Source organism: Chamaea fasciata, unplaced genomic scaffold (genome assembly GCF_029207755.1).
Source record: "Chamaea fasciata isolate MVZ Bird 193981 ecotype frontalis unplaced genomic scaffold, bChaFas1.0.hap1 SCAF_29, whole genome shotgun sequence".
Lineage (NCBI taxonomy): Eukaryota > Metazoa > Chordata > Aves > Passeriformes > Sylviidae > Chamaea > Chamaea fasciata.
The window spans coordinates 3,972,995-3,996,129 of NW_027094114.1; the positions used below are offsets into that span (position 1 = coordinate 3,972,995).

Genomic DNA, 23,135 nt, shown 5'->3' on the forward strand with positions numbered 1-23,135 from the left:
CCCCTTGGTTCTCGGAGGCCCCTCAATGTCACAATGGACCACTTGGTTTCCTTGGCCTCCCCTGTGTCACAAGGGTTCCTTTATTCCATGAGCCCTTGTAGTGCCACACTGCTCTCCTTGGTTCCATGAGGGCCTGAAGTGTCACAACGTCCCATTGCTTCTATGGGGCCCCAGAGTGTCACAATGGCCCCTTGGTTCCGCAGTATCGCAAAGGACACTTATGGTTCCTTGAGGCCCCAAAGTGTCACAGTGGCCCCTTGTTTCCATGGGGACCCCAGTGTCATAAGGGTCTCCTTGGTTCCACAGTGTGACAATGCACCCTTGGTTACAGGAAGCCCTGCAGTGTCACAATGGACATTTGCAAGGCTGGAACTGCTTTGGAGCCAGGCTGAGAGAGCTGGAGCTGTTCAGCCTGGGTGTGAGAAGGCTCCAGGGAGACATTGGAGTCCATTCCAGCACCTAAAGGGGCTTTGAGAGAGCTGGAGAGGGACTTTGAACAAAGTGACAGGAATAGAGGAAATGGCCTTCAGAGTGACAGGACAACAGGGAATGGCCATGAGGGGAAGGAGGGCAGGATTAGATAGGATATTGCGAAGAAATTCTTCCCAGTGAGGATGGTGAGGCCCTGGCACAGGTTACCCAGAGAGGCTGCAGACTCCCCACCTCTGGCCGTGTTCAAGGCCAGGTTGCATGGAGCAATCTGGTCCAGTGGAAGGTGTCCCTTCCCATGGCAGGAGATTGGAATTGGATGATCTTTAGGAGTCCGACCCAGGCCATTCCATGATCCTAAATTTGCCCCTCCTGCTCTCATTTAGCAGCAGGTTGACATGTTCCTTTTGCAGCCATTTCCTGCAAATACAGCAGCAGAATTAACCTTGCTCTGGATGTTGCCTGCAGCCTCCATCAGCTCCAGCTGAGTTTTGGCTTTCTTAAACGCATGAACACACGCTCAGGTCAGATCTCTGAATTCCTCCGCCATAGCTTGTCCTCACTTCCACCTCCTGGTCGTTGTGTTGTGGCTCATCCCTGTCATTTGTCCCTGAGGCAGCACAGCCCCCCTGCCCAGCACAGGCCCCACATCCCCCTCAGCAGACACAGCACAGCACAGGGTGTGTTTTGGGTGGGCAAATGTTCCAACCAGAGTGTCCACAGCAGACCTCAGTGTCCAGGTCCAACACCCACATCCCATGCCAGGGTTCACAGAGAGCCCTGCCCTGGGGACTGCCAAGGGCTGCGTGAGGAGGGAGCCTGGGCAGGGCTGATGCTGCCTCTACACCGGTGCTGAAATCAGCAGGAGGAAGGAGATAACCACAGAACAAATAGACCAATAAACTGGGGTGAGTGCCCAGGTGTGCCAGTGGCTGATGGAAGAGGCTGGAGGGATGGTCAAAGCCCTGGGGCACCTTCTCACACTGGCCATGCCACCAAGGCCACAGACCAACCTCCTCAGTGCTGCACCTGCCAGTGTGAGATCCTTGCCAGGGGACTGGCACAGCACCACACACCTGCTGGAATGTGTCCTGGCCCTGCAGAGTCAAACAGCTCAGCTGACGTGGGTGGGTTTTATCTCCTGGACACTTCCAAGGGCAGTCCAGCCCAGCCAAATTTGGGTAAGCCACATGGCAGTGCCTTCTCTGGGCTGCTCCAGCATTGGGTGCACTCACCCCACAGCCCTGGCCCCCTTTGAAGGGATCAGCTGATGCTGAGGGGCAGAGAGGGAGGTCAGCCGGCACATCAGCCCCAGGGCTGGAGCTTTCTATGGCAGGGGAAATGGAACTCAATGACAGTGTACGACTCCTGCTCCTGGCTCCAGGAGATGCCCAGCACAGGCTGCCTCTGCCCTATCAGTGCCAGCCCCTCTCCCCAGGCCGGCACAGTAGCCCTGGGCAGGGGAGAGAGGGGCCTGGCCAGAGCTGGTGCCTGCAGCAGCAGCAGCTTCCTCTGGATTCCTCCCTGAAGGCAAAGAAACCCTCCCTTGCTCTTCTCCTTGGACATCTCTTTCCCCAGCTGAGCGTGCCCTAGCTGGCCGGGCCTGCTTGCCCTGCTACCCCAGCCCCTGCTCCCCACAGGGCCCTGAGCTGGCCCTGCTGCTCGGAACACACCAGATTCTGCTGCTGTCCATGGCCGGGGCTGCAGGGAAGCAGCAGCTCCAGGGGAAGGTTGCAGAAAGGCTCTGGGCACTGAGGCTGAAAGGGGCACCCCAGGGTGTGCAAGTTCTCTGTGTGGGAGCTGAACCTGTGACCCCTTGAGCCTTCCCACGTGCTGGGGCTGCACCTCCAGCTCCAGAGATGTGACTGATGGGAGCAGAGACAAAAATTCCTGCTGGATTCTTTATTGTCTTTGCTTCTACACGTGACCTGGATCCGTATGTAGAGGAGGGGTTTTGTGTCAGATCACACTGACAGAGTTAGAAGAATAATATTATTTAGCTGAAAAAATATGTCATGCATAATACACAATGAGAAAAAAAGGACACCTATGATCGGAAGAGCATCTGAACTTTTCAGATGATAAGAAATTCATTGATGTTCCAGTAATCACACCTATTCAAATACTTCCATCAGGGCTTCCTTAAGAGGACAGGTGACCAGCAGAGGCCAAAGCCAGCCAGAGCTCTCTGTCCTGGCAGCTTTTGTCTGGAAGAACCCTTGCATATAGGGAATTTTTCAGGGGGAGTATCAATTTTGGCCATGGGCACCTGGAAAGACAGATGGTTCTTTTCCATCCCATGGTAACTCATAAGGTTCCATGGACATGTGATTCTAAAAGAGTGTTACTTATATACAGTTGCTACATGTGTATTACAATTTACCCATTACTGTACCACCCACCCCAAGTTCCCAAATTCACTCCTTGTTTCTTCTATCCCTGCACTCTTGAGCCAGATGTCTTCTCTTTGTCTTACAACCGTCCTTGCAGGGAAAGCAGGCCCTGCATGCCTTGTTCCTGTGCTAAAACATCACAGGCACAGGAAAAGTCTAATTAAGCCTTCTGGTTTCAAGCGCAAGGCTCTGTGTGGCCAGGCAGAGGCAGGCAGGACGCAGAGCTGTCAGCAAAGGAAGGGCCCAGCCAGGTGGGGCAGCCGGGGGATGATGACAGCCTGCAGGGACAGAGGCGCAGGGCACGGACACCGTAGGACAGCCTGGGCTGCACAGGGCACAGGGATGGGCAGCAGCTGCAAGGCCCTGACAGAGCCAACTCCTGCAGCACTTTGGCCATGGCTGCTGGGCCTGGGCCTGAGCCATGAGGAGGAGACAAGTGACCCTTGCAGGCCTGGGGCCTCATTGCCTCCTTGTCCCTGCTCAGCAGCCTGGCAGGGGCCGCCCCATGTTGCTGCCATTGGCATTGCACATCCCCACATCCCAGTGGGCCGGGAAGAGCCCTGAGCACTGAGGGAATGTGGTGGTTTAGCATGAATGTGAAAGATTTTTTTTTTTTTAAGAAGGAATAGTATGGATTGACAGCTTGGTTGACAAATAAGAGTGTTGTACATATCTCTTGGGACCCAGTCTTGAATCAAAGGTACCAAGTGACTCAGTCGTCTTTCTATTTCTGGCTGGCAAGGAGTTAACACCACTTCATAAGTCAGAGGTTCAGGCTAGGCCTCCCCAGAGCCAGGCCCGGCAAGGCCTTGGGAGGGCCACTGCCTGTAGGAGAGCTGCCTGGGCAGGCACTGTCCCCTTTTTCTTCCAGCTCCTCTGATGGGGAGAGGAGGAGCATTGCAGATCGGCACTGCTGGCCCTGTGCCAGGGGCCGCGGCGGCTGGTGGCCGTGCTCTGGGCTTGACTGACGGAACCTCTTGTCTCACAAAATCACAGAATGTGTAGGCTGGAAGAGACCTTCAAGGTCATCGAGTCCAACCCAGCCCTAACACCTCAACTAGATCATGGCATCAAGTGCCACATCCAGTCTCTTTCTCAACACATCCAGGGATGGTGATGGCACCACCTCCCTGGGCAGACTATTCCACTTTTTAATCACTCGTTCAGTGAAAAACTTCTTCCTAATTTCCAACCTGGATTTCCCTTGATGCAGCTTAAGACTGTGTCCTCTCGTTCTGTCAGTTGCTGCCTGGAGAAAGAGACCAACCCCCCCCGACTACAGCCACCTTTCAGGGAGTTGTAGAGAGTGATAAGATCACCTCTGAGTCTCCTCTCCTCCAGGCTAAACAACCCCAGCTCCCTCAGTCGTTCCTCACAGAACTTGTGTTCCAAGCCCCTCACCAGCCTTGTTGCCTCCTCTGGACACGTTCAAGCATCTCAACATCCTTCCTAAACTGAGGGCCCAGAACTGGACACAGAACTCAAGGTGTGGCCTCAGCAGTGCTGAGTACAGGGGAAGAATGACCTCCCTGCTCCTGCTGGCCACGCCATTCCTGATCCAGGCCAGGTGCCATTAGCCTTCTTGGCCACCTGGGCACACTGCTGGCTCCTGTTCAGCTGTCTGCTGACTAGAACCCCCAGGTCCCTTTCCGCCTGGGCACTGTCCAGCCATGCCGTGCCCAGCCTATAATGCTGCAGGGGGTTACTGTGGCCAAAATGCAGGTATCGACACTTGGACTCATTAAACTTCATTTTATTAGACTCTTCCCACCCATCCAACTGTTCCAGGTCTCTCTGAAGAGCCATCCTATCTTCCAAGCGGTCGACACACACTCCCAGCTTAGTGTCGTCCACGAATTTACTAATGAAATATTCGATACCCTCATCAATGGCATCAATACAAACATTGAACAGAGCTGTCCCCAGCACAGACCCCTGAGGAACACCCCTGGTGACTGGCTGCCAGCTGGATGCAGCACCCTTCCCCACCACTCTCTGGGCCCGGCCATGCAGCCAGTTGTTAACCCAGCAAAGAGTGCTCCTGTTCAAGCCGTGGGCTGCCAGCTTTTCCAGGAGCGTGCTGTGGGAGACAGTGCCTAAGGCCTTGCTGAAGTCCCAACAGACAACATCCACAGCCTTTCCCACATCCACCAGGCAGGTCGCCTGGTCATAAAAGGAGATCAGGTTGCTCAAACATGACTTACCTATCCTAAACCCGTGCTGGCTGATGGAGGAGAGAATTTTGAAAATTCTTCTCTGGAGCTCCAGGGAGCTAATCCAAGTTTGAGTTGCTTTAGATCAGACCAGGGCCGGAGGAGGGTCATCCATCAGTGTTCTTGAACATGATTCTTCTCCATGCTCCCCCTGCTATCACTTTCAGCCTTGAAGTTCTGGGAGTCAGCTGAAGAAGGGGAAAAAAAAAAAGGCTTTAGGCAAAGACATTAACCTTTTTCCTTCCTTCATAGAAGACAGAGTGATTTGAAATGTAAGGAGAGAGTATGAGACAAAAGTTAGCAAAAGAACTGATAAAGACTATTGGAAGAAGTGGATATTTCTGACCAGACTTCTCTGGATGTGAATTACAGAAAAATAGATTATTATAATGCTGTTTGGGAGAATGCAAGTTCTAGTCAAACAGTTGTATGTACTGATATGAATGAGATTTTATTTAGGATTTTGAATAGAAAATATACCCGGCTCCTGGGAAAAAATAAGGAAGTCTCAGCCTCTGAGACAAAGATGCTTCTAGAAAGGAAGTAATTTTGAACTTCCGGCTCCTAGGCATAATAGGAGGTCTCAATTTCTTTTGAGGTAGTGATGATTTTAGAGAAAGAAGAAGAGAATCCTTGCTTTATACTAGAAAAGCATTCTTAAAATGGTACCTCAAACATGCAGAGGCCCATAAGCAGCTTGGGAAACTGTTATATGGGTGGGACTGCACAGAATCTGCAAAAATTCCATGTGGTTGCAGATTTGTGACCATGAGAACCACCAGACCTTTTCCTGTGGCACGTATCTCCATAAACTCTAGAGAGGCTCCTCTCCCAAGGTGATGCAGGATTGTGTTTAAATAGCTGCAACTGGCTAAAAATCATAGTTTTCTCTCTGTTGATTTGGAAAGTGAACGGTTTGTGGTAAGTGGAAAGATGTTTGAATGTCTCATTTTTCCTTTTTCTCTTCTCTTAGTGTATGCTAATAAAATCTATCTGTTTTTACTTTTAAGTTGAGCCTGTTTCAGCTTTTTCTCCCAAAATCTTATCTCCCAGCTAGTAAACAAAATTCAGCAAACATAAAACCACCACAGGAAGGGACAGCATCTGCCTTGCCAGGGGCTGGAGCTCAGGCCCTGGCCTTTTGCATTCCTGAAACACATGCAGGTTTGCTCAGCATCAGAGACACCTTTGCCTTGTTTGTCCCCACCTGTCATCAGTGCCTGCGGTGTTCTGCTCTAACTGGAACCTGGGGACACTTTCTCAGGCGTGTCCCTCAATGGGACCCATTTAAAACTTCAAGAAACTTTGGCGTTTTTAATCTGACTTTGAGTCCTTGAGAAGTTTTTTGAACACTCTCTCAGGGACAGAGTCTGATGTAAACAACAGCAAATCCCCAAGAGGCTCATTAGCATCCTTGTGCCGTGTCTGTGCTGCTGAGCTGGGCCGGGCTCCTGACACAGAGGCACCTCCTGGCAACCAAGATGAGCTTCAAAAAGGCATTTCTCCATCAAAGTGGCTCCTGTGCACAGCCCAGCAGGGCTGGGGCACTGCTTTCAGCCACCCTGGGCACAGCACACAGGCACAGAGAGCTTCAATCACTCAGGGCTGGGAAGATGCTGAGGACTGACTGGGCGAGAATCATTTCCAGCCCTTGACACTGGAAGCCTCTGGCTGCAGGACAATGCAGCTGCAGCTCCTGCAATGATCTCCTAGAGCAGGAACATCCCATTATGGATTCTGTAAGTACAACTCAGACTATCTCTGCTGTAAGCATGTGGACATGCTCAGGGCTTCTGCTCACTCCAGGAATATTTCCAGGACAATAATTTTTATAAAGATAAAATTTACTCAGTCATTGTTTTCAGTTTCTTACTCCTGGTGAACGGGGGGGATAAATAATAAACAACTTCATGTTTAAAAGTCCCTAAGGCATCTGAACTATACCTCCAGTGCTATTCATGGGTTCCCAAAAGTGCTTTCATCCACTCCTTTGCCCATGGACAGCACCAGCATCACCTTCACTGGAGCCATCAGGCTTAGTCTGACCGGTCCTTTCTCCAAGCTCCAAACAGAACCTGCCCCCAGCCAGTGCCCTGCAAACAGGCAGGTTTCTGTAGGGCCAAGGAGAGTGCACAGAGATTTGGGGTCTGTGAGTGCTGGCAGGGAGAGATCAGGAACAGGGAAATACCTCCAGGAGAAAAATCTCCAGGAAGCAGGGAGAAGATCAGGCAATGAGAGATAACAAAACCCAGAAATGCTGTGGCAGGGAGAGATCTCCAGAGGATCCTTTCCAGTGCAGCCCCTCCCTCGGAACAAGCCCCCTCCCTCTTGTCCCCCAGCCAAGCCTCTGCCCTCAGGGCTGGGGGTCCAAGGCATGAAGCCCCTCCTGTGCAGGCAGAGCTGCAGCAGAGCCGTGGGGCAGCTCTGCAGCCCCGGGCCCAGTTCCCTTTGCAGAGCACAGGGCTGGGAGCAGCTGCCTGGCACTGGGGGGCTCTGGGAGGGGGCACAGCTGGCTCAGGGTGACCCTGTCCCCAGTGCCCGGCTGTGGGCAATGCTGTCAGTGCAGCCAGGGAAGGAGCTCCATCTCATTTAATCCAGTACCATCATTAGGACACTTGAAAGTCTCCCTGAGATTTCCTTCCAAGCTTCCAGCTTCCCTCCACAATGCAAACGTGCCCTGTAGCATCTTTGTGTTATCTGAAAGCCCCACGGGGAGACACACAAGTTCTGTGATGGAGAAAATGCTGTTGGGTTGGTGGAATGAGTCCCGTGTGTCCTTGGATACAAATGTGGGGCTGAGCCCTTGAGAAGAGGATGGACATTGGGTGGACTGTGGTGGATCCATCAGCTCTCAGCAGTGTCAGGATGGTTTTTAAAGGAAACATGGGAGGGTGATCATCCTCTGTAGGGAACAGGTGAAAGCCCAGAGAATCCTGGAACAGGACAAGGTGACAGACCTCCTCCCCTCATTCTCCATGCACCACCTTGCCTCAGAGAACTTGCTCTGTTCTCCCTGAGCGCAGCAGCAGAAATGCTGAGAGTTTCTGACATCAAAAATAGTCAAGTGGAGATGAAGAAAAGCTGTTGAAAAAACTCTAGAACATTTAAACAGACTTTACCATTCCTGGTCACTGGCAGTGGGAGTACAAGCTGACAGAGACTTCTGTATTAACAGGGTTTCAAAGTGGAACACGAGGACAGGGGTCCCTGTCCCCCTCTCACGTCTGCACGGCAAGGCTGAATTATAAAAACCCTGCATGTAATTGCCCTGAACCTGAAGACCCACTCAGCCAGCACCAACCAGGGCTCCCCAGTTAGAGTTTAAGGAAAATCTGCTAGAAAATCAAAAGGCTGTCAGTGTGATACAGAAGAATGGTCTGTGGGAAAAGGCTTTGATTTTACTGAAAGAACTTTCTCCTAACCTGTCACTGATCTTTTCTCCTTGAACAGGCCCCCATGGCCAGACACAGCAAATGTCCAACAGCAGCTCCATCAGCCACTTCCTCCTGCTGGCATTGGAAGACACGCGGCAGCTGCAGCTCCTGCACTTCTGCCTCTTCCTGGGCATCTCCCTGGCTGCCCTCCTGGGCAGCGGCCTCGTCATCAGCGCCGTAGCCTGCGGCCATCACCTGTACAGCCCCATGTTCTTCTTCCTGCTCAACCTGGCCCTCGCTGACCTGGGCTCCATCTGCACCACTGTCCCCAAAGCCATGCACAATTCCCTCTGGGACACCAGGACCATCTCCTATGCAGGATGTGCTGCTCAGCTCTTTCTGTTTGTCTTTTTCATTTCAGCAGAGTTTTCCCTCCTGACCATCATGTGCTACAACCGCTACATGTCCATCTGCAAACCCCTGCACTACGGGACCCTCCTGGACAGCAGAGCTTGTGCCCACATGGCAGCAGCTGCCTGGGCCAGTGCCATTCTCAATGCTCTGCTGTACACGGCCAACACATTTTCCCTGCCCCTGTGCCATGGCAATGTCCTGGGCCAGTTCTTCTGTGAAATCCCACAGATCCTCAAGCTCTCCTGCTCACACTCCAAACTAAGGGAACTTGGGCTTCTTTTGTTTTCCATCTGTTTATTTCTTGGTTGTTTTGTGTTCATGGTTTTCTCCTATGTGCAGATCTTCAGGGCTGTGCTGAGGATCCCCTCTGAGCAGGGACGGCACAAAGCCTTTTCCACCTGCCTCCCTCACCTGGCCATGCTCTCCCTGTTCCTCAGCACTGGCACATTTGCCTACCTGAAGCCCCCCTCCATCTCATCGCCATCCCTGGATCTGGCATTGTCAGTTCTGTACTCAGTGGTGCCTCCAGCCCTGAACCTCGTCATCTACAGCCTGAGGAACCAGGAGCTCAAGGATGCCCTGAGGAAAATGATGAGTAGATGCTTTTCAGGAGCAACAAACTGCCTCTTTTCTTCTGCATAGTGTTCGCAATGGAACTCATGAAAGGTCCAACAGGCCTTCCCAGGTCTTTGGAAGTATTCAATTGTTTTTCTGACACAAAATTATCCCAAATTTTTTTTTTTTTTATCACCTCCATCTAATTCACTGTATTCCTCTTGAATTTGACCAAGAAGCTCTGTAAACCAGGGTGTGTGCTATTGCTACATTTGAAGAAAATAAACCAAGTTGCAGTGCTGTTTTATCTGGGATCCCAACTCTGTGACCTGCATGAAATAAGAAAGGAGAAGGGTGTTGGGGGTTAGGTTTGTTCCTTCTTTCTCTAAAGAATTTTTTCCCCACAAGTTACCAAAGAGACCAAGTGTTGGATACTTGAGAGTACTTAACCGAAACAAAGAGATGGACAAAAGGTGGAAGGGGGAGATAACGCAGGTAAAAGACAAAGCTTGAGGCAGCTGCGTGCTTTTCTTCTTCCGGCGTTCGGAGAGACGCGTGTCTGCCGCTCCTCGAGGAGCTCAGCCGCCGCAAAGCACGCCGAGCGGAGAACGGCTGTTGCTGGCTGGAGGAGTTTCACTGTGGCCAAAGGGATCCAGTCCTGGGAAATCTACTATCACCGGTTCGGCCTGAATCCGGAGTTTTCCCGGCCACCCGCGGGGAGCTGGTCCAAGCCCTGCCTCTCCTTCGGTTTTCTTTGGCGCTGCTCGTCTTGCTACAGCGTGACCCTGCACCCCCCGCGCTGCCGGGACATCCTGCCCCTGCCTGCCGGGACACACTGCCATCCCAGCTACCAGCCCGGGACTTTTCCAATGTTTCACCTTGGTGCTCTGAGGATCCTGCAGGGACACCGAAACCAAACTGCCCTGGGTTTTGTGAAACAAAGCCCTCAAGGTTCTTGGTACTGTTGTCGTTTGTCATTAATGCTGTAGTTGTTTGGTGGGGGGGGGAGTTTTTTTGTGTTTGTTTGCTTTGTATTACATACTAGTAAAGAACTGCTATTCCTATTTCCCAAATCTTTGCCAAAGAGCCTCTGATTGTAATTTTACCTGGCAGATACCTGTCTTCCCAAACCAAGACACCAATAAACTGAGGTGAGTGCCCAGGTGTGCCAGTGGCTGATGGAAGAGGCTGGAGGGATGGTTAAAGTCCTGGGGCACCTTCTCACACTGGCCATGCCACCAAGGCCACAGACCAACCTCCTCAGTGCTGCACCTGCCTGTGTGAGATCCCTGCCAGGGGACTGGCACAGCACCACACACCTGCTGGAACGTGTCCTGGCCCTGCAGAGTCACACAGCTCAGCTGACATGGGTGGGTTTTATCTCCTGGCACTTCCCAGTCTAGCCCAGCTTCTGCCCAGCTCTGCCCACCTCCCCTGCCCTCAACCCAGCCCAGCCAATCTGGGTAAATTGCATGGCAGTTCCTGCTCTGGGCTGCTCCAGCACTGGGTGCACTCACCCCACAGCCCTGGCCCCCTTGAAAGGCTCAGCAGCTGCTTAGGGGTGGAGAGGGAGATCAGGCTCCAGATCAGCCCTAGTGCTGGAGGATGAGAGACTCAGTGATGTTTCAGTAGTCAAACCTGTTCAAATACTTACCTCAGAACCTCCTTGAGATGAGAGGTGACCACGAGAGGCCAAGGCAAGCCAGAGCTCTCTGTCCTGGCAGCTTTTTCTCAGAGAACCCTTGCATATAGGGAATTTTTCAGGGGGAGTATTAATTTTTCCCATGACCACCTGGAAAGACAGATGGTTCTTTTCCATAGGAAGAAAAGCACTGAGGCACTATACTCCAGAGGCACTGATGAGAGGCAGCCCTCAACATTACAAAATCAGCTGGACCTGTCTGGCGGCCCTTGGGATGCCAAACCAGCTAGATCTCTTCCATGTTCCCTTGGTTCCATGAGGCCCTGTAGTGTCACAATGTTCCCCTTGCCTCTGAGGTGTCACATTGGCCCCTTGCTGCCATGAGGCCCAGCAGGGTCACAGTCGGTTCTGTGGGGCCCTGCAGTGTCACCACAGTCTCCATGATTCCATGTGGCCTTACAATGTCACAATGGTCTCCATGGATCCACAGTGCCCTGCAGGATCACAATGGTTCACATTTGGTTCCACCAGGCCCTGTAATGCAACAACGGCCTCTTGGTTCCACAAAGCCCTGCTGCTGCACAGTGGTTCCTTGGTCCCATGGGGCCCAGCAGAGCCACAATGATCCCATTGGTTCCATGAGACCCTGAGGTGTCACAATGGCTCCTGGGATCCATGGGGCCCAGCAATGTCACTGTGGCCCCTTGGTTCCATGGGGTTCCCATCGTGTTACAATGGTCTCCATAGGAATGAAACAACCGAGCCCCAGTATCTTAGGGGCAGATGAGCAGCAGTCACCAGAGGCCAAGGGCAGCCAGATGAGATGGTGCTGGCACATTTTGTCTGGGAGCAATCCTTGGATATAGGGAATTTTATAGTCGGAATACCAATTTTGTACATTACCACCTAGAGGAGGAGGATGGCTCTTTTCCATAGGAAGGAAAGCATGGAACACCGATGTCTGAGGGGCAGATGAAAGGCGGCCATCAGAGGCCAAGGCCAGCCAGACCTCTCTGTCCTGGTAGCTTTTGTCTGAAAGCAACCCTTGGATATAGGGAATTTTGGAGGTGGAATCCCACATTCGGACATTTCTGTGTTGATAAGTAGGATGGTTCTTTTCCATTGGAAGGAAAGCACAGAGCACAAGTGTTTCAAAGGCAGAAGAGGAGAGAGGCGGATCCTGGGAAGCCAAGACAGCCAGAGCTGTTCGTCCTGGCAGCTTTTTCCTGGGAGGAATTCTTGGACATACAGAATTTGAGAAGAGGAATCTCAATTTTAGCCATGGACACCTTGACAAGAATGATGGTTCTTTTCCATTGGATAGAAAGCACTGAGCCCCAGAGTTTCAGAAGCAGGTGAGAAGCAGTCCCCAAGAGGCCAAGGGCAGCCTGACCTGTCTGTCCTGGCAGCTTTCCCTTGGGAGTAATCCTTGGATGTACGGAGTTTTGGAGGTGGAATCCCAGTTTTGGCCATGGGTGCCTGGTGGAGATGGATGGTTTTATCTGTAGGAAGGAAAAGCACGAAGTCCAAGTGTTTTGGAAGAAAATGACAGGTGGCCACCCATAGGCCAGGCCAGTCAGACTTGTCTCCCCTTGGCACATTTTGTCTTTTTGTCACCTTTTTGGGGCAATCCTTGGACATAGGGAATTTTGGAGGTGGAATCTCAATTTTGGCCATAGCTGCTGGGGCAGGAAGAAGAGTACTTTATATTAGGAAGGAAAGCACAGAGCCCCAGTATTTCAAAGGCAGATGAGAACCAGATCTGTGGAAGCCAAGGCCAGCCAGACTTGTCTCTCCTGTCAGTTTTGGTCTGGGAGCTATCCTTGGATATAGGGAATTCTGGAAGTGGATCCCCAACTTTGGCCATGGGCACCTTAAAGTGAAAGGTGCATTTTTCCCATAGAAAAAAGAAGCACATGGTCCCAGTGCTTGAATGGCAGATGTGAGATGGACCCCAGGTTTCCAGGCCAGCCAGATCAGTCTCTCCTGGCAGATGTCATCTGGGAACAATCTTTCCATTTAAGGAAATTTGGAGGAGGAATGGCAAATTTAGCCACAGGCCCTTGGAGGAGAAGGACAGCTCTTTTCCACAGAAGGAGAACACAGAGCCCCAGAGCTTCCGGGGCAGATGAGCAGCAGCCCTCAACATGCCAAGGTCAGCCAGACCTGTCCAGCAGCCCCCGGGAGGCCAAACCAGCCAGGCCTATTCCACGTTCCCTTGCTTCCATGGGGCCCCTGAGTTTCACAATGGTCCCCTTGATTCCATGAGGCACCACAGTGTCCCCATGGCCCCTTGGTTCTGTAGGGTTCTGTACTGTCAGCAATGGTCTCCTTGGCTCTGCAGTGTCACAGTGGCCACACAAAGGCCCAGGAGCTTAAAAGACGGATCACAAGCTCAGCCCATGGTGTGGACCCTCCTTCTCCTGGGGTTTGTGTCTCACCCACATTGGAACCCAAGCAGTTGCTAGCTATATGTGTGTCTTTGGATATAGATCTTCTGTCTTTCTCAATCTCTCTTTTTCTTCTCCTTCTAACCCTCTTTACCTGAAACATTTTTGGGAAATTTAACATCTTTATTGTTTAACGCTTTCCAGATTATAAGGGTGTCTTGGTTTGGAAAAGACAGGTGTTTACTAGGGAGGGGCAGGGCCTCCCTTGGAATGGAGAACTCAAACCCCCTCGCTCCAAATTATTATAATTTTGAATTTTGAGGGGGCTCTTAGGCAAAGATATGGGGATAGGAAAACCAGTTCTTTTCTAGTATGTATAACAAGGCAAACAAACAACAAGAACAACAGCATTAACAACAAAACAGAACCAGGAACCTTGAGCGTCTTTGTTTCAGAAAGCTTGGGGCAGTCTGATTTTGGTGCCCCTGTGGGACTCTGAGAGCACCAAGCTGGAACAGTGAAAAATCCTGGGCTGGTGGGTAAGGTATATCAGAAGCTCCACGGTGGTAGCTGCATTGGCAGGGACGTCCCGGCAGGACAGGGAAGTGCAGGCCCACAGAGTAGCAAAAAGGGCTGTGCCGAAGAAGGGGGAGTGGTGAGACAGGGCCAGCCCAGCTCCAGCAGGGCAGGAGGAGGCAGCCCTGAATTCCTGGGAACACGAGCAGAGGGTAGATTTCCCAGGACCGGACTTGGTAGTGTCAGTGGATTCCTCCCACAGCATGCAGCAGCCTGGCCATCCTCTCTCCTAAATATGAGGGCAAGAGACAGCGTAGCTGCCCCCAGCCCCATCCTCTACCTGCCCCCAAAACTCAGATTATCTTCCCCCTCCGAGGGAAACTCCCAGAGACAAAAGAAGTGTATTCCAATGCTACACTTACTCTCCTGACTTTTGGCTACTGCTTTGTTTTAGTCAAGCACCGACAAGTACCCAGCAGTTAGTCTCCTAGCAACTTATCGGACAAAATTCTGTAAGCAAAAAAGAAACAAATCTAACCCCCAACGATATCCACCCCAATTTTTTTTTTCCCATACCAACATATTACATTGAATTTAAACCTTTAAATAATATACATACATTCGCTACCTTAATTATATACATATATACATGCAAACATGGATACGGACACAGTGTCATGGGTAGTTCTCCCTAAAACAAGGGTCCCTTGAGGTATGCATCGGATCTCTCCATCCTTTTGCATCACCCACCAGGTGCAACTTTGTCCCTGAGCAAAGACAACCCCACGGATGGGATTGTCTTTGCTGAAGGCAGAATTAATCCAGTTTTTCCCAGCATATCTCTCATGTGTGCCACTGGAACCTTATCTCCATCTATTGTTCTCAGGGGCTCAGATTGGGCAGGGCTGCTCTGTTGGTGGAACCTCAAGAGTTCACCAACCAGGTGGCTATTGGTAATTAATCTCCCAGTTCTTGAAAGTCTCCCCATCCAGTGCCTTCAAAATGGTTTTAAGCAGGTCATTGCACCATTCAACATTCCCGACCACAGGTGCGTGATAAGGAATATGGTACACCCACTCCATGCCATGTTCTCTGGCCCAGGTGTTGGTAAGGCTGTTCTTGAAATGAGTCCCATTGTCAGACTCGATTCTCTCAGGGGTGCCATGTCTCCACAGGACTTGTTTTTCCAGGCCCAGGATGGTGTTCTGGGCAGTAGCGTGAGGCACAGGGTGGGTCTCCAACCAGCCAGTGGTGGCTTCCACCATGGCCAGCACATAGCACTTTCCTTGGAGGGTTTGGGGAAGGGTGATGTAGTCAATCTGCCAGGCCTCCCCATGCTTATATTTGGACCACTGCCCACCATACCATAGGGGCTTCACCCGCATGGCTTGTTTGACTGCAGCACACATCTCACAGTCATGGATAACCTGAGAAATACTGTCCATGGTTAAATTCACCCCTCAGTCTCGTGCCCACTTACAGGTGGCATCTCTGCCCTGATGACCTGAGGCATCATGGGCCCATCGAGCTAGGAACAACTCTCCCTTGTTTTGCCAATCTAAATCTATCTTTGACACCTCTATCTTTGCAGCCTGATCTACCTGCTCCTCATTAGCCCGACTCTTGGGGACATGGGCATCTACATGGCGGACTTTCATAGGTAGCTTCTCTGCCCAAGTAACATCTCACTGTTCTCTAGTGGCAATGTCTTTCCATTCATCAGCAGCCCAGATTGGTTTTCCCCTCTGCTGCCAGCTGGCCTTTTTCCACCTTCCCAGCCAGCCCCACAGAGCATTGGCTGCCATCCACAAATCAGTGTAGAGGTAGAGCTTCTCTCTTTCAGCAATGTCCAGGGCCAATTGAACTGCTTTCAGTTCAGGAGGTTGACTTGATCCACCTTCTCCTTCAGTAGCTTCAGCAGCCTGTCTCCATACTCCCCTGCCTGGGGCTCCACACAGCTGCCTTCCACCTCCAGTTCATCCCTACGATGCAACAGGAGCTTTCAGTGAAAAGAGCGTAGAATGTTTCTTCTGCTGGCAGTTGGTTGGACAGAGAAGCTTCTTCAGCCTTTGTCACTTGTTTCTGCTCCTCTTCATCAGTGAGACCAAAGTTTTCACCTTCTGGCCAGCTTGTAATTTTCTGTGAGTTGGATATAGAAACCTCATTAGGTAACACCATGTTGTCTAGCTTACCCTGGTTTGGATGGCACATGGTTGTGGCTGTATTCCTCCCATTTGCAGGCCCTTATCAAAACATGGGCCCTATAACTAAGGCTACTGTGTCTGTTATCTAGTTTGTTTTATGGGTTGATAATGTCGGAGTCCAGGGCATTCCTCTGGATGCCCTGGGAGGCCACAGACCTGAGCAAGAGGGTTTGAGATCTGTACAGGGGGGTTTTGGAGCTGTACAGGGGGGTTGGAGACCCTGGCACAGAGCTCAGGAAGACACTGTCTTTGACTTCAGTCCATGGGAACGGCTTCCAACATTGAGGGAAGAATTACAAACCACAAAGATGTGAAAAAAGTAGTTTAGTTTGGTATAAGATGAGAAATGATGTAGTTTTGACTTTTTAGAATATAGGTACATGGCGGACAAGATGGAGGACTTAGGGTGTTGCCCTTAGTTCTTCCTTCTTCTCCCCTGGCCTCCATCTTTTGGTGACGGTGGCACAAAGTAGTTTAAGGAGATTGGATCAGAGTAAAGTTGACCATTTTACTATAGGTGATAGGTATTGGAATATAAGTGTAAACAGGTGATACGTAACTTTCTGTATAAAGGGACTGCGACGTCCCACTGTGGGGGGAATCGCCTCGTGTCCCAGCTGCTGTTCAGATCTCGGCTGGGCACGGAGAACATTTTAAGATATGAAACAATAAACAACACAAAATATCAAGAGAACAAGACCTTGAGGACTCCGCTTCTTTCTTGCGACCTGGCTCAGGGCTTTCAGAGGGAAAAAAGGCTTTTTACCATCTTCAAGCTCAGGTGAGGAGACCAAACCCAACAGATAAGGTGAGGAATTCATGGATTTTTAACTTCTGCTTGAAGTTAAAGCACATAGATACATGGTTATCACATTCTAAGTGTATGTTTTTGGGGTTACTTTAAGAATGGTACTTTCTGTGAGGAAATGACAGCAGGGGAAGTTTTCTCCCAGCCCTTCAACCAGTTCTTTGTGCCTACCCCACCAGCTTCTGAAGGGCTCTGTCAGCCCCTGGAGTGGATACACAGGCTGAGCCAGAGGTGAGAATGGCAGAAGAGGCTGAGCTGAGAGGGACCCAGAGGAATGATGGAGTGCAGGCAATGGCGGCCTGGGCATCCCTGGGAGGGGTGTCCAAAGGCTCCTGGAGCTGCGGCAGCCTCGGGGCTGTGATCATTCCCTGGGGAGCCTGGTCAGTGTCCCAGCCCCCCTGTAGGGGAAGGAGCTTTTGCTGCTCTCTGGCCCAGAGCCAGCCTGGCCCAGCCCCAGCCGTTCCCTGGGCTGCTGTCCCTGCTCCCCCGGGGCCCAGGTGGAGCTGCCCCAGCGCCGGCCCTGGCAAGGAGCCGCATCCCCCGGGGAGCTCCGAGCTGCGTCTTCTGGGCTGCGGCTGAAGGGAGGCAGTGGCCGCAGAGCTGCGGGGAAAGGTCCTGGCCCTGGCTCTGGGCTGGGCCGGGGCCATGGGGAGAAAATCAACTTGCAGCTTGTGACCCACAGCAGGGAGGAGCAGTAATTGCTGGCTGAGAGAGACTCTTGCCAAGGGTCTGCAAGGAGAGGACACAGGGAAGGGCTTTGTGCTGCCGGGGCCTGGCCGAGATGGGATGTGGGCATGGACTTGTACCCTGGGAGGGTGGTCGGGCCATGGCCCAGGTTGGCCCGAGAGGCTGCGGCTGCCCCCGAATCCCTGGGAGGTTTTAAGTCATGGTTGGAAGGGACTTCCTGCCCCAAAGTCATGGGATGGGATGGGATGGGATGGGATGGGATGGTGTAGGGTACCGTGGGGTAGGGTGGTGTGGAGCGGTGAAATGTGGGGATTGCACTGTGGGGGTGGTAAGAAACTTGGCAGGTGTAGGGATTGCAATGAGGTATTGGGTAATTTTTGCTCTTGGAGTAGTGGGTCTAGAGGAAGGGAAAGCAAGAGGCACTTTTTGGAGGCTCCTGTTGCTTGTAGCAATTTTGGGGCCTAGAAGTGCATTCTGGGAGATCACAGTGAAATTGGCAAGGCAGAGGTAAAGGTCCCAAGCTGTGCAGGGCTGAGGTTACGTGGCAGTGATTTGGGGAGGATAAGGGCACCACATTACAGATAGGGAGGAAGGAAGAAAGGAAGGAAGGAAGGAGAGAGAGAGAGAGAGAGAGAAAGAAAGAAAGGAAGATTAAATAAAAGGGACGGAGGGACTACTCCCCAAGAAACTACTGGGCAAGATAATATTAGGCAAGAAACTAATCCCCAAGAAACTATTGGGCAGGAAACTACTCCTCTAAAAAGTACTGGGCAACAAAGTGTTTGAAGTGCAATCACTGTGCTGTATGGCAAGACTGCAGGAAAAAAAAGAAGCAGAGAAGGAAGGATAGAAATGTTTGTCCAGACTGTGAAATTATCGCCCTTGTTTTTGCCATGTTCCTGTCCCAGCACGAAGAGCTGGAATTCTGCACCAGAAAATGCAACAGCAGTTACTGAGTTCATCCTAGAGGGTTTCCCAGAGCATGATCCAAGACTGCGGATGTTTTTATCTCAGGACTTTCTGCTCATGTACCTGACAACAGTGATGGGCAATGCAACCATCCTTTTCCTCCTGTGTGTGGATCACCAACGGCAAACCCCCATGGACATTTTCATCTGCAGCCTGGCCTTCCCAGAAATCTGGTTTACATCCTCCACAAGCATCAAATGGTTTGTGATGCTGAGTTCTGGTCAGAACACTCTCTCACTAAGCAGCTGCTTTGCCCAAAACTATTTTTATTTTGCCCTGGGCTGCACAGAGTTTTTCCCTGGTTGTCATGTCCTTTGACCGCTGTGTTGCCATCTGCCACCCTTTGCTCTACGCTGACATCACAAAGCCTCAGCTCTGTGTCCACCTGGGTGTTGCTGCTTGGGTCCTCGGCTTTGTCCTGCTGAGCTACTGCTGCTCATCCTCTCTGAGCTGTCTTTCTGTGGCTCCAAGATCCCCCATTTCCTCTGGGACAACTCCCCCTTGTTCAAACTGTCCTGCTCTGACACCAGCTTTCTTTGGGAAACAGACTCTGTCTTCTTACCGTGTGTCGTGCTGGGCTCCTTATGTTTGACTCTGGCATTTGACATCTGCGTCCTTTTCTGTGTTCTGCATCTTCCAGCAGCCTCTGGGAGGAAGAAAGCTTTGACCACGTGTTCGTCCCATCCCGTCACCTTATCCATTGTCCGTGGGAGCTGCATTGCTCTCTGCACGTGTCCTCCAGAAGATGTTTCCTTGAGGACCAACAGAACTGGAGCTCTGCTGAACACAGTCCTGTTCCCATTCCTAAATCCATTCATCTGCAGCCTTGGGAACAAATCTGTGATCCTGGCCCTGAACAAATCCATTGCCAGGCCAAGAACAAAGCCTTTCCTCTAAGCATGGTGCATTTCTGGAAAGCCATCCCAAGGATCTGGTATCATCTGTTACACAAAACCAGTGCCTGTGTGTGCAGCCTCCAGACACAGCTGCTTCAGGAGATTGACGCTCCTGCTGGGTTGTGTCAGGTTGAGAGAGAAGAGACTCATCTACACTCCCAGACAGGGCACCAACAATGGCAGCAGGACAAACTCAGTTCATTCTCTGCCCGGGCTGCTCCCGGGCCCCTCTCAGGAGAGCCACCAGCTCATTAAGAGCCCATCTCTGGAACAGAGAAGAGCTCAGAGGAACAGTGGCAAGTGACAATCCAAATTACAGCTCCTGAGCGATGGACACCTTGTCCCAGCTCCTCTCCTGGGACAGCCATCAGCCCTGCTTTGAAACCCCAAAGTTTGAAACCCCAAAGTCACCCTCCCAGTAAAGAAAGACTTTCTCCTGTGCAGTCTAAACCCTCCCTGGTACAGCTTTGAACCATTCTCACACGTTCCATCCCAGGATATCAGGGAGAAGAGAAAGGGAAATGCACGGCAGAGCCAGGGGGGCAGCGAGATGGGAGTGTGCAGCCTGCAGGGACACAGCAGCAGCTGTGGGACAGCGCAGGACAAGCTGTGCTGGACGTGGCCAAGGGCCTGGCAGGGCTGGCAGTGCCCAGGAGAAGCCAAGTCTTGGTGCCCTGGGGCACAGCAGGGTCTGTGCCACCAAGGGCTGGGAGGGGACACCTTGTCCTGAGGCCCTGGGGCCTCCTGGCACAGCCCCAGCAAGGCTGGGCACTGTCACCCCCTTGTCCTGCCCTCAGCATCCCCCCACACCCTAGTGGCCCCAGGGATCTGCTGGGACCAGTCCCTGGGGAGCCTTGGTCAGGAATGGCCCTGGGGGGCTCCTCAGTGCTCCCAGGGACTGCAGGTTTTTCAAAGCACTTTGGGTTTTACTTTTGCCTGGGAGTCTCTGAGGGGTTTGTGCAATCACGGCCTCCAATTGTCTGCTGTAATTAGTCCCTTGAGATGTTTTGTCACTAACAACACTCAGTGGGGCTCATTAATGCCTCAAGTTACTCAAGAGTCATTAAAGTACTACTTTTTGACACTGAATCACTCTGAGAGGTTTGTGCAGTCATGGCCTCCAATTATCTGCTGTAATTAGTCCCTAGAGAGGCTTTGTACTGACACTCAGTGGGGCTCATTAATGCTCTGAGATACTCAATGTCTTTTAAGGTACTTTGGGTTTTCCTTCCCACACTCCGTCTCTGAGAGGTTTTTGGGCACTCTTGGCCTCCAGTTCTCTCCTCCAAGGAGTCCATGAGGAGCCTGTGTTGGGGATGGACCTCAGTGGGACCCAGGAATGCTTTGAGACACGTTGGGATTTTCCTCTGACTTGGACTCCTGGAAAGGTTTGTGCCATCTCCTCTCAGGCCCTGAGGGCTCAGCACCAAATGCACCACGGGGCTCTTTGGGATCAAGCAAGTCCTGACAAACCACGGCTCTGCCTTGATTTCCCTCTGCTCTGGTGCAGTTCATTAGGAAGGTTTTGTACTGCAGTTATGGAGAAAGATTTCAAAGAGCTTCTAAGAAATACACATTCCTGTTATAAAGGGTGTGTTTTATTACTGTTCTCTTTAGAGGAGAGGTGATTGCAGCATTCTGTGATTGATATTGATCCAGGGCCTCTCCTCAGAAGGCCTGGCCTGGTCAGAGAAGCTGTGCCTTGAGGTCTGACCCAGTATGGATAACATTCCCCAAGCCCATCCTGCCTGTCGTCACTCACCTGGGACCTGCTTTGCCCAGAGAGCTGCCTGCACTCAGGCAAAAAAGGGGTTTTCTATTTTTGAAGCAATGTAAAACTCTTAATTTTCCCCACTGAAAACAGACACACTTCTCAAGTGTGTGCCAGCCCAAGGGGCCACCAAAACCACTCCAGCCCTGCCCTGGGCCGGCTGTGAGGGTGGATCAGCATCCCAACCTGCCCTGGGCCACTGCAAGGGGCTGTGGCCACGGACACACTTGGTCAAACTGGGGACAATGGCAACAGTGTGGGGAAGACTGGGGAATACTGGGGCGTGCTATGGAAGATACTGGGGGGAACTGGAAGGGAATGGGAATGAACTCAGGTGTATTGGGAGGGACTGGGCTGTACTGGTGATGAAATGGGCTGTAAAGGGGGGGACTGAAGGGGCACTGGGGTAGAACTGGGCTGTACTGGGAAGGACTAGAGGGGTTGAATCAGCTGTTCCCGCCTCCGCAAACTCCCATTTGCCCAGGCTCCCGCCCGTCACCGCCAGCACCCAATCAGTGCCAGGAAACCGGGGCCTCGGGGCGGTGCCTGGTGTCGGTGCCACGTTTCGGTTTTGCCTTCAACTCCCGTCATGCACCGCGGCCCAATTGAGCCCCATTGCACCCTGGACTACAATGCCCATCATGCCCCGCGCTCCACAGAACCCCGCCCCCGTATCCCCTCTCCCCCCCATGTGTACCCTACGTTTCCCCCAGACCCTCCAGGATCCCTAAGTGCCCCCTCAGTATTTATTTGGAACCCCCCAAAATCGTCCCCGACTCCCCTGAATGCTCCCAACCCCAGAGATGCCCGTTAGAGCCACTTCTGGGAATTCATCTCCGATCATCCCCCGTGCTCTCAGAGCTCTGCCGAACACAGTCTCGCGCCGAAAATTCCTGCTGTGCTCCGTGTCCTAAAGCGCCCGGTTCGAGCTCCCCAAGTTCCCCCCAATTCCTCTCGAACCGCACACGTTTCCCCCGAGGGCCTCAAGTCGCGAGTCGGACGCAGAAGTGTCCACCAAGCGCTATCCCGGACCCGCCACAGCTCGGCTTTATGCACTCCCGGGACTACAGCTCCCAGCATGCTACGCGGCGCACACAGAGCCCGATTCCAGCCGTGACTCCATCTCCCGTCATGCCCCGCGCCCCTCCGACAGCCATAGGAGCTGCGCCTCGAACTCCCGTGATGCTCCGCGGCCCCGTTCTACCGTGTTCTACCCGCGCCTACAACTCCCATCATCCCCCGCGCCCCAGAGAGTCCCCTCAGGGCCCCCCAAGTGCCCGCCCGGACGCTGAAGGGCCCCAGATTCCCCTCCCTGACCTCCAAGTGCCCACCCGGCTCCCCCAGATGTACTTCAGACCCCAAATTTTTTTCAGATTCCATCCCCAGGTTTAGAACTGCCCCAAATGTTCCCCAGAAATGTCTCCGTGGACTCCAAAGTGGCCCCTTTTACCCTGTCTGAGAAAACGATAAAGAAGATGAAAAAAGGAGTAAAAAAAAAAAGACTAATAAGCATAAATAGGGAGGAATCAATAGCCAGATGTTGTCAATGAATTAATGAAGGGAATTCTGTTACTTAGAACCAATGACCAATAATTTTTTTGGTTGCTAAAAATGTATCGGTTTTTTTAAATAAATGTAAAACTTAGGTAAAAACATATATAATAATATTTTTTATATTTATAAATATTATTATAATTTCCTGATAATTTTTTTAAGAATGAAAAATTCATAATTTAAAAAAATTATTTCAGATGTCAGTTTTTGGTGGATGATTTCGGGCACGGTTAGGTTGGGGTGAGGAGCAGGTTGTCCCAACAGGGTCAGCCTGCAGGGGGCTCATTCTCCATGCCCAGACCTCCTAAGGAGACACTCAG

General features: G+C 51.8%; 2 protein-coding genes across 2 annotated transcripts; both read left to right on the forward strand.

The window, feature by feature from the left end:
* The first annotated feature begins 8,508 nt into the window (after window positions 1-8,508).
* On the forward strand, window positions 8,509-9,465 carry LOC136302488 (olfactory receptor 14J1-like). Its single transcript, XM_066205964.1, has one exon. The coding sequence runs from the start codon at window positions 8,509-8,511 to the stop codon at window positions 9,463-9,465; it is 957 nt and encodes a 318-aa protein (XP_066062061.1).
* Window positions 9,466-18,669: 9,204 nt separating this feature from the next.
* Window positions 18,670-19,458, forward strand: LOC136302518 (olfactory receptor 6E1-like; the record flags this gene model as incomplete). Its single annotated transcript, XM_066205990.1, is given in 3 exon segments — window positions 18,670-18,890; window positions 18,892-19,022; window positions 19,025-19,458. Coding segments are annotated over 3 exon segments (786 nt in total), but the record flags the coding sequence as incomplete, so codon positions are not given.
* Window positions 19,459-23,135: the final 3,677 nt, after the last annotated feature.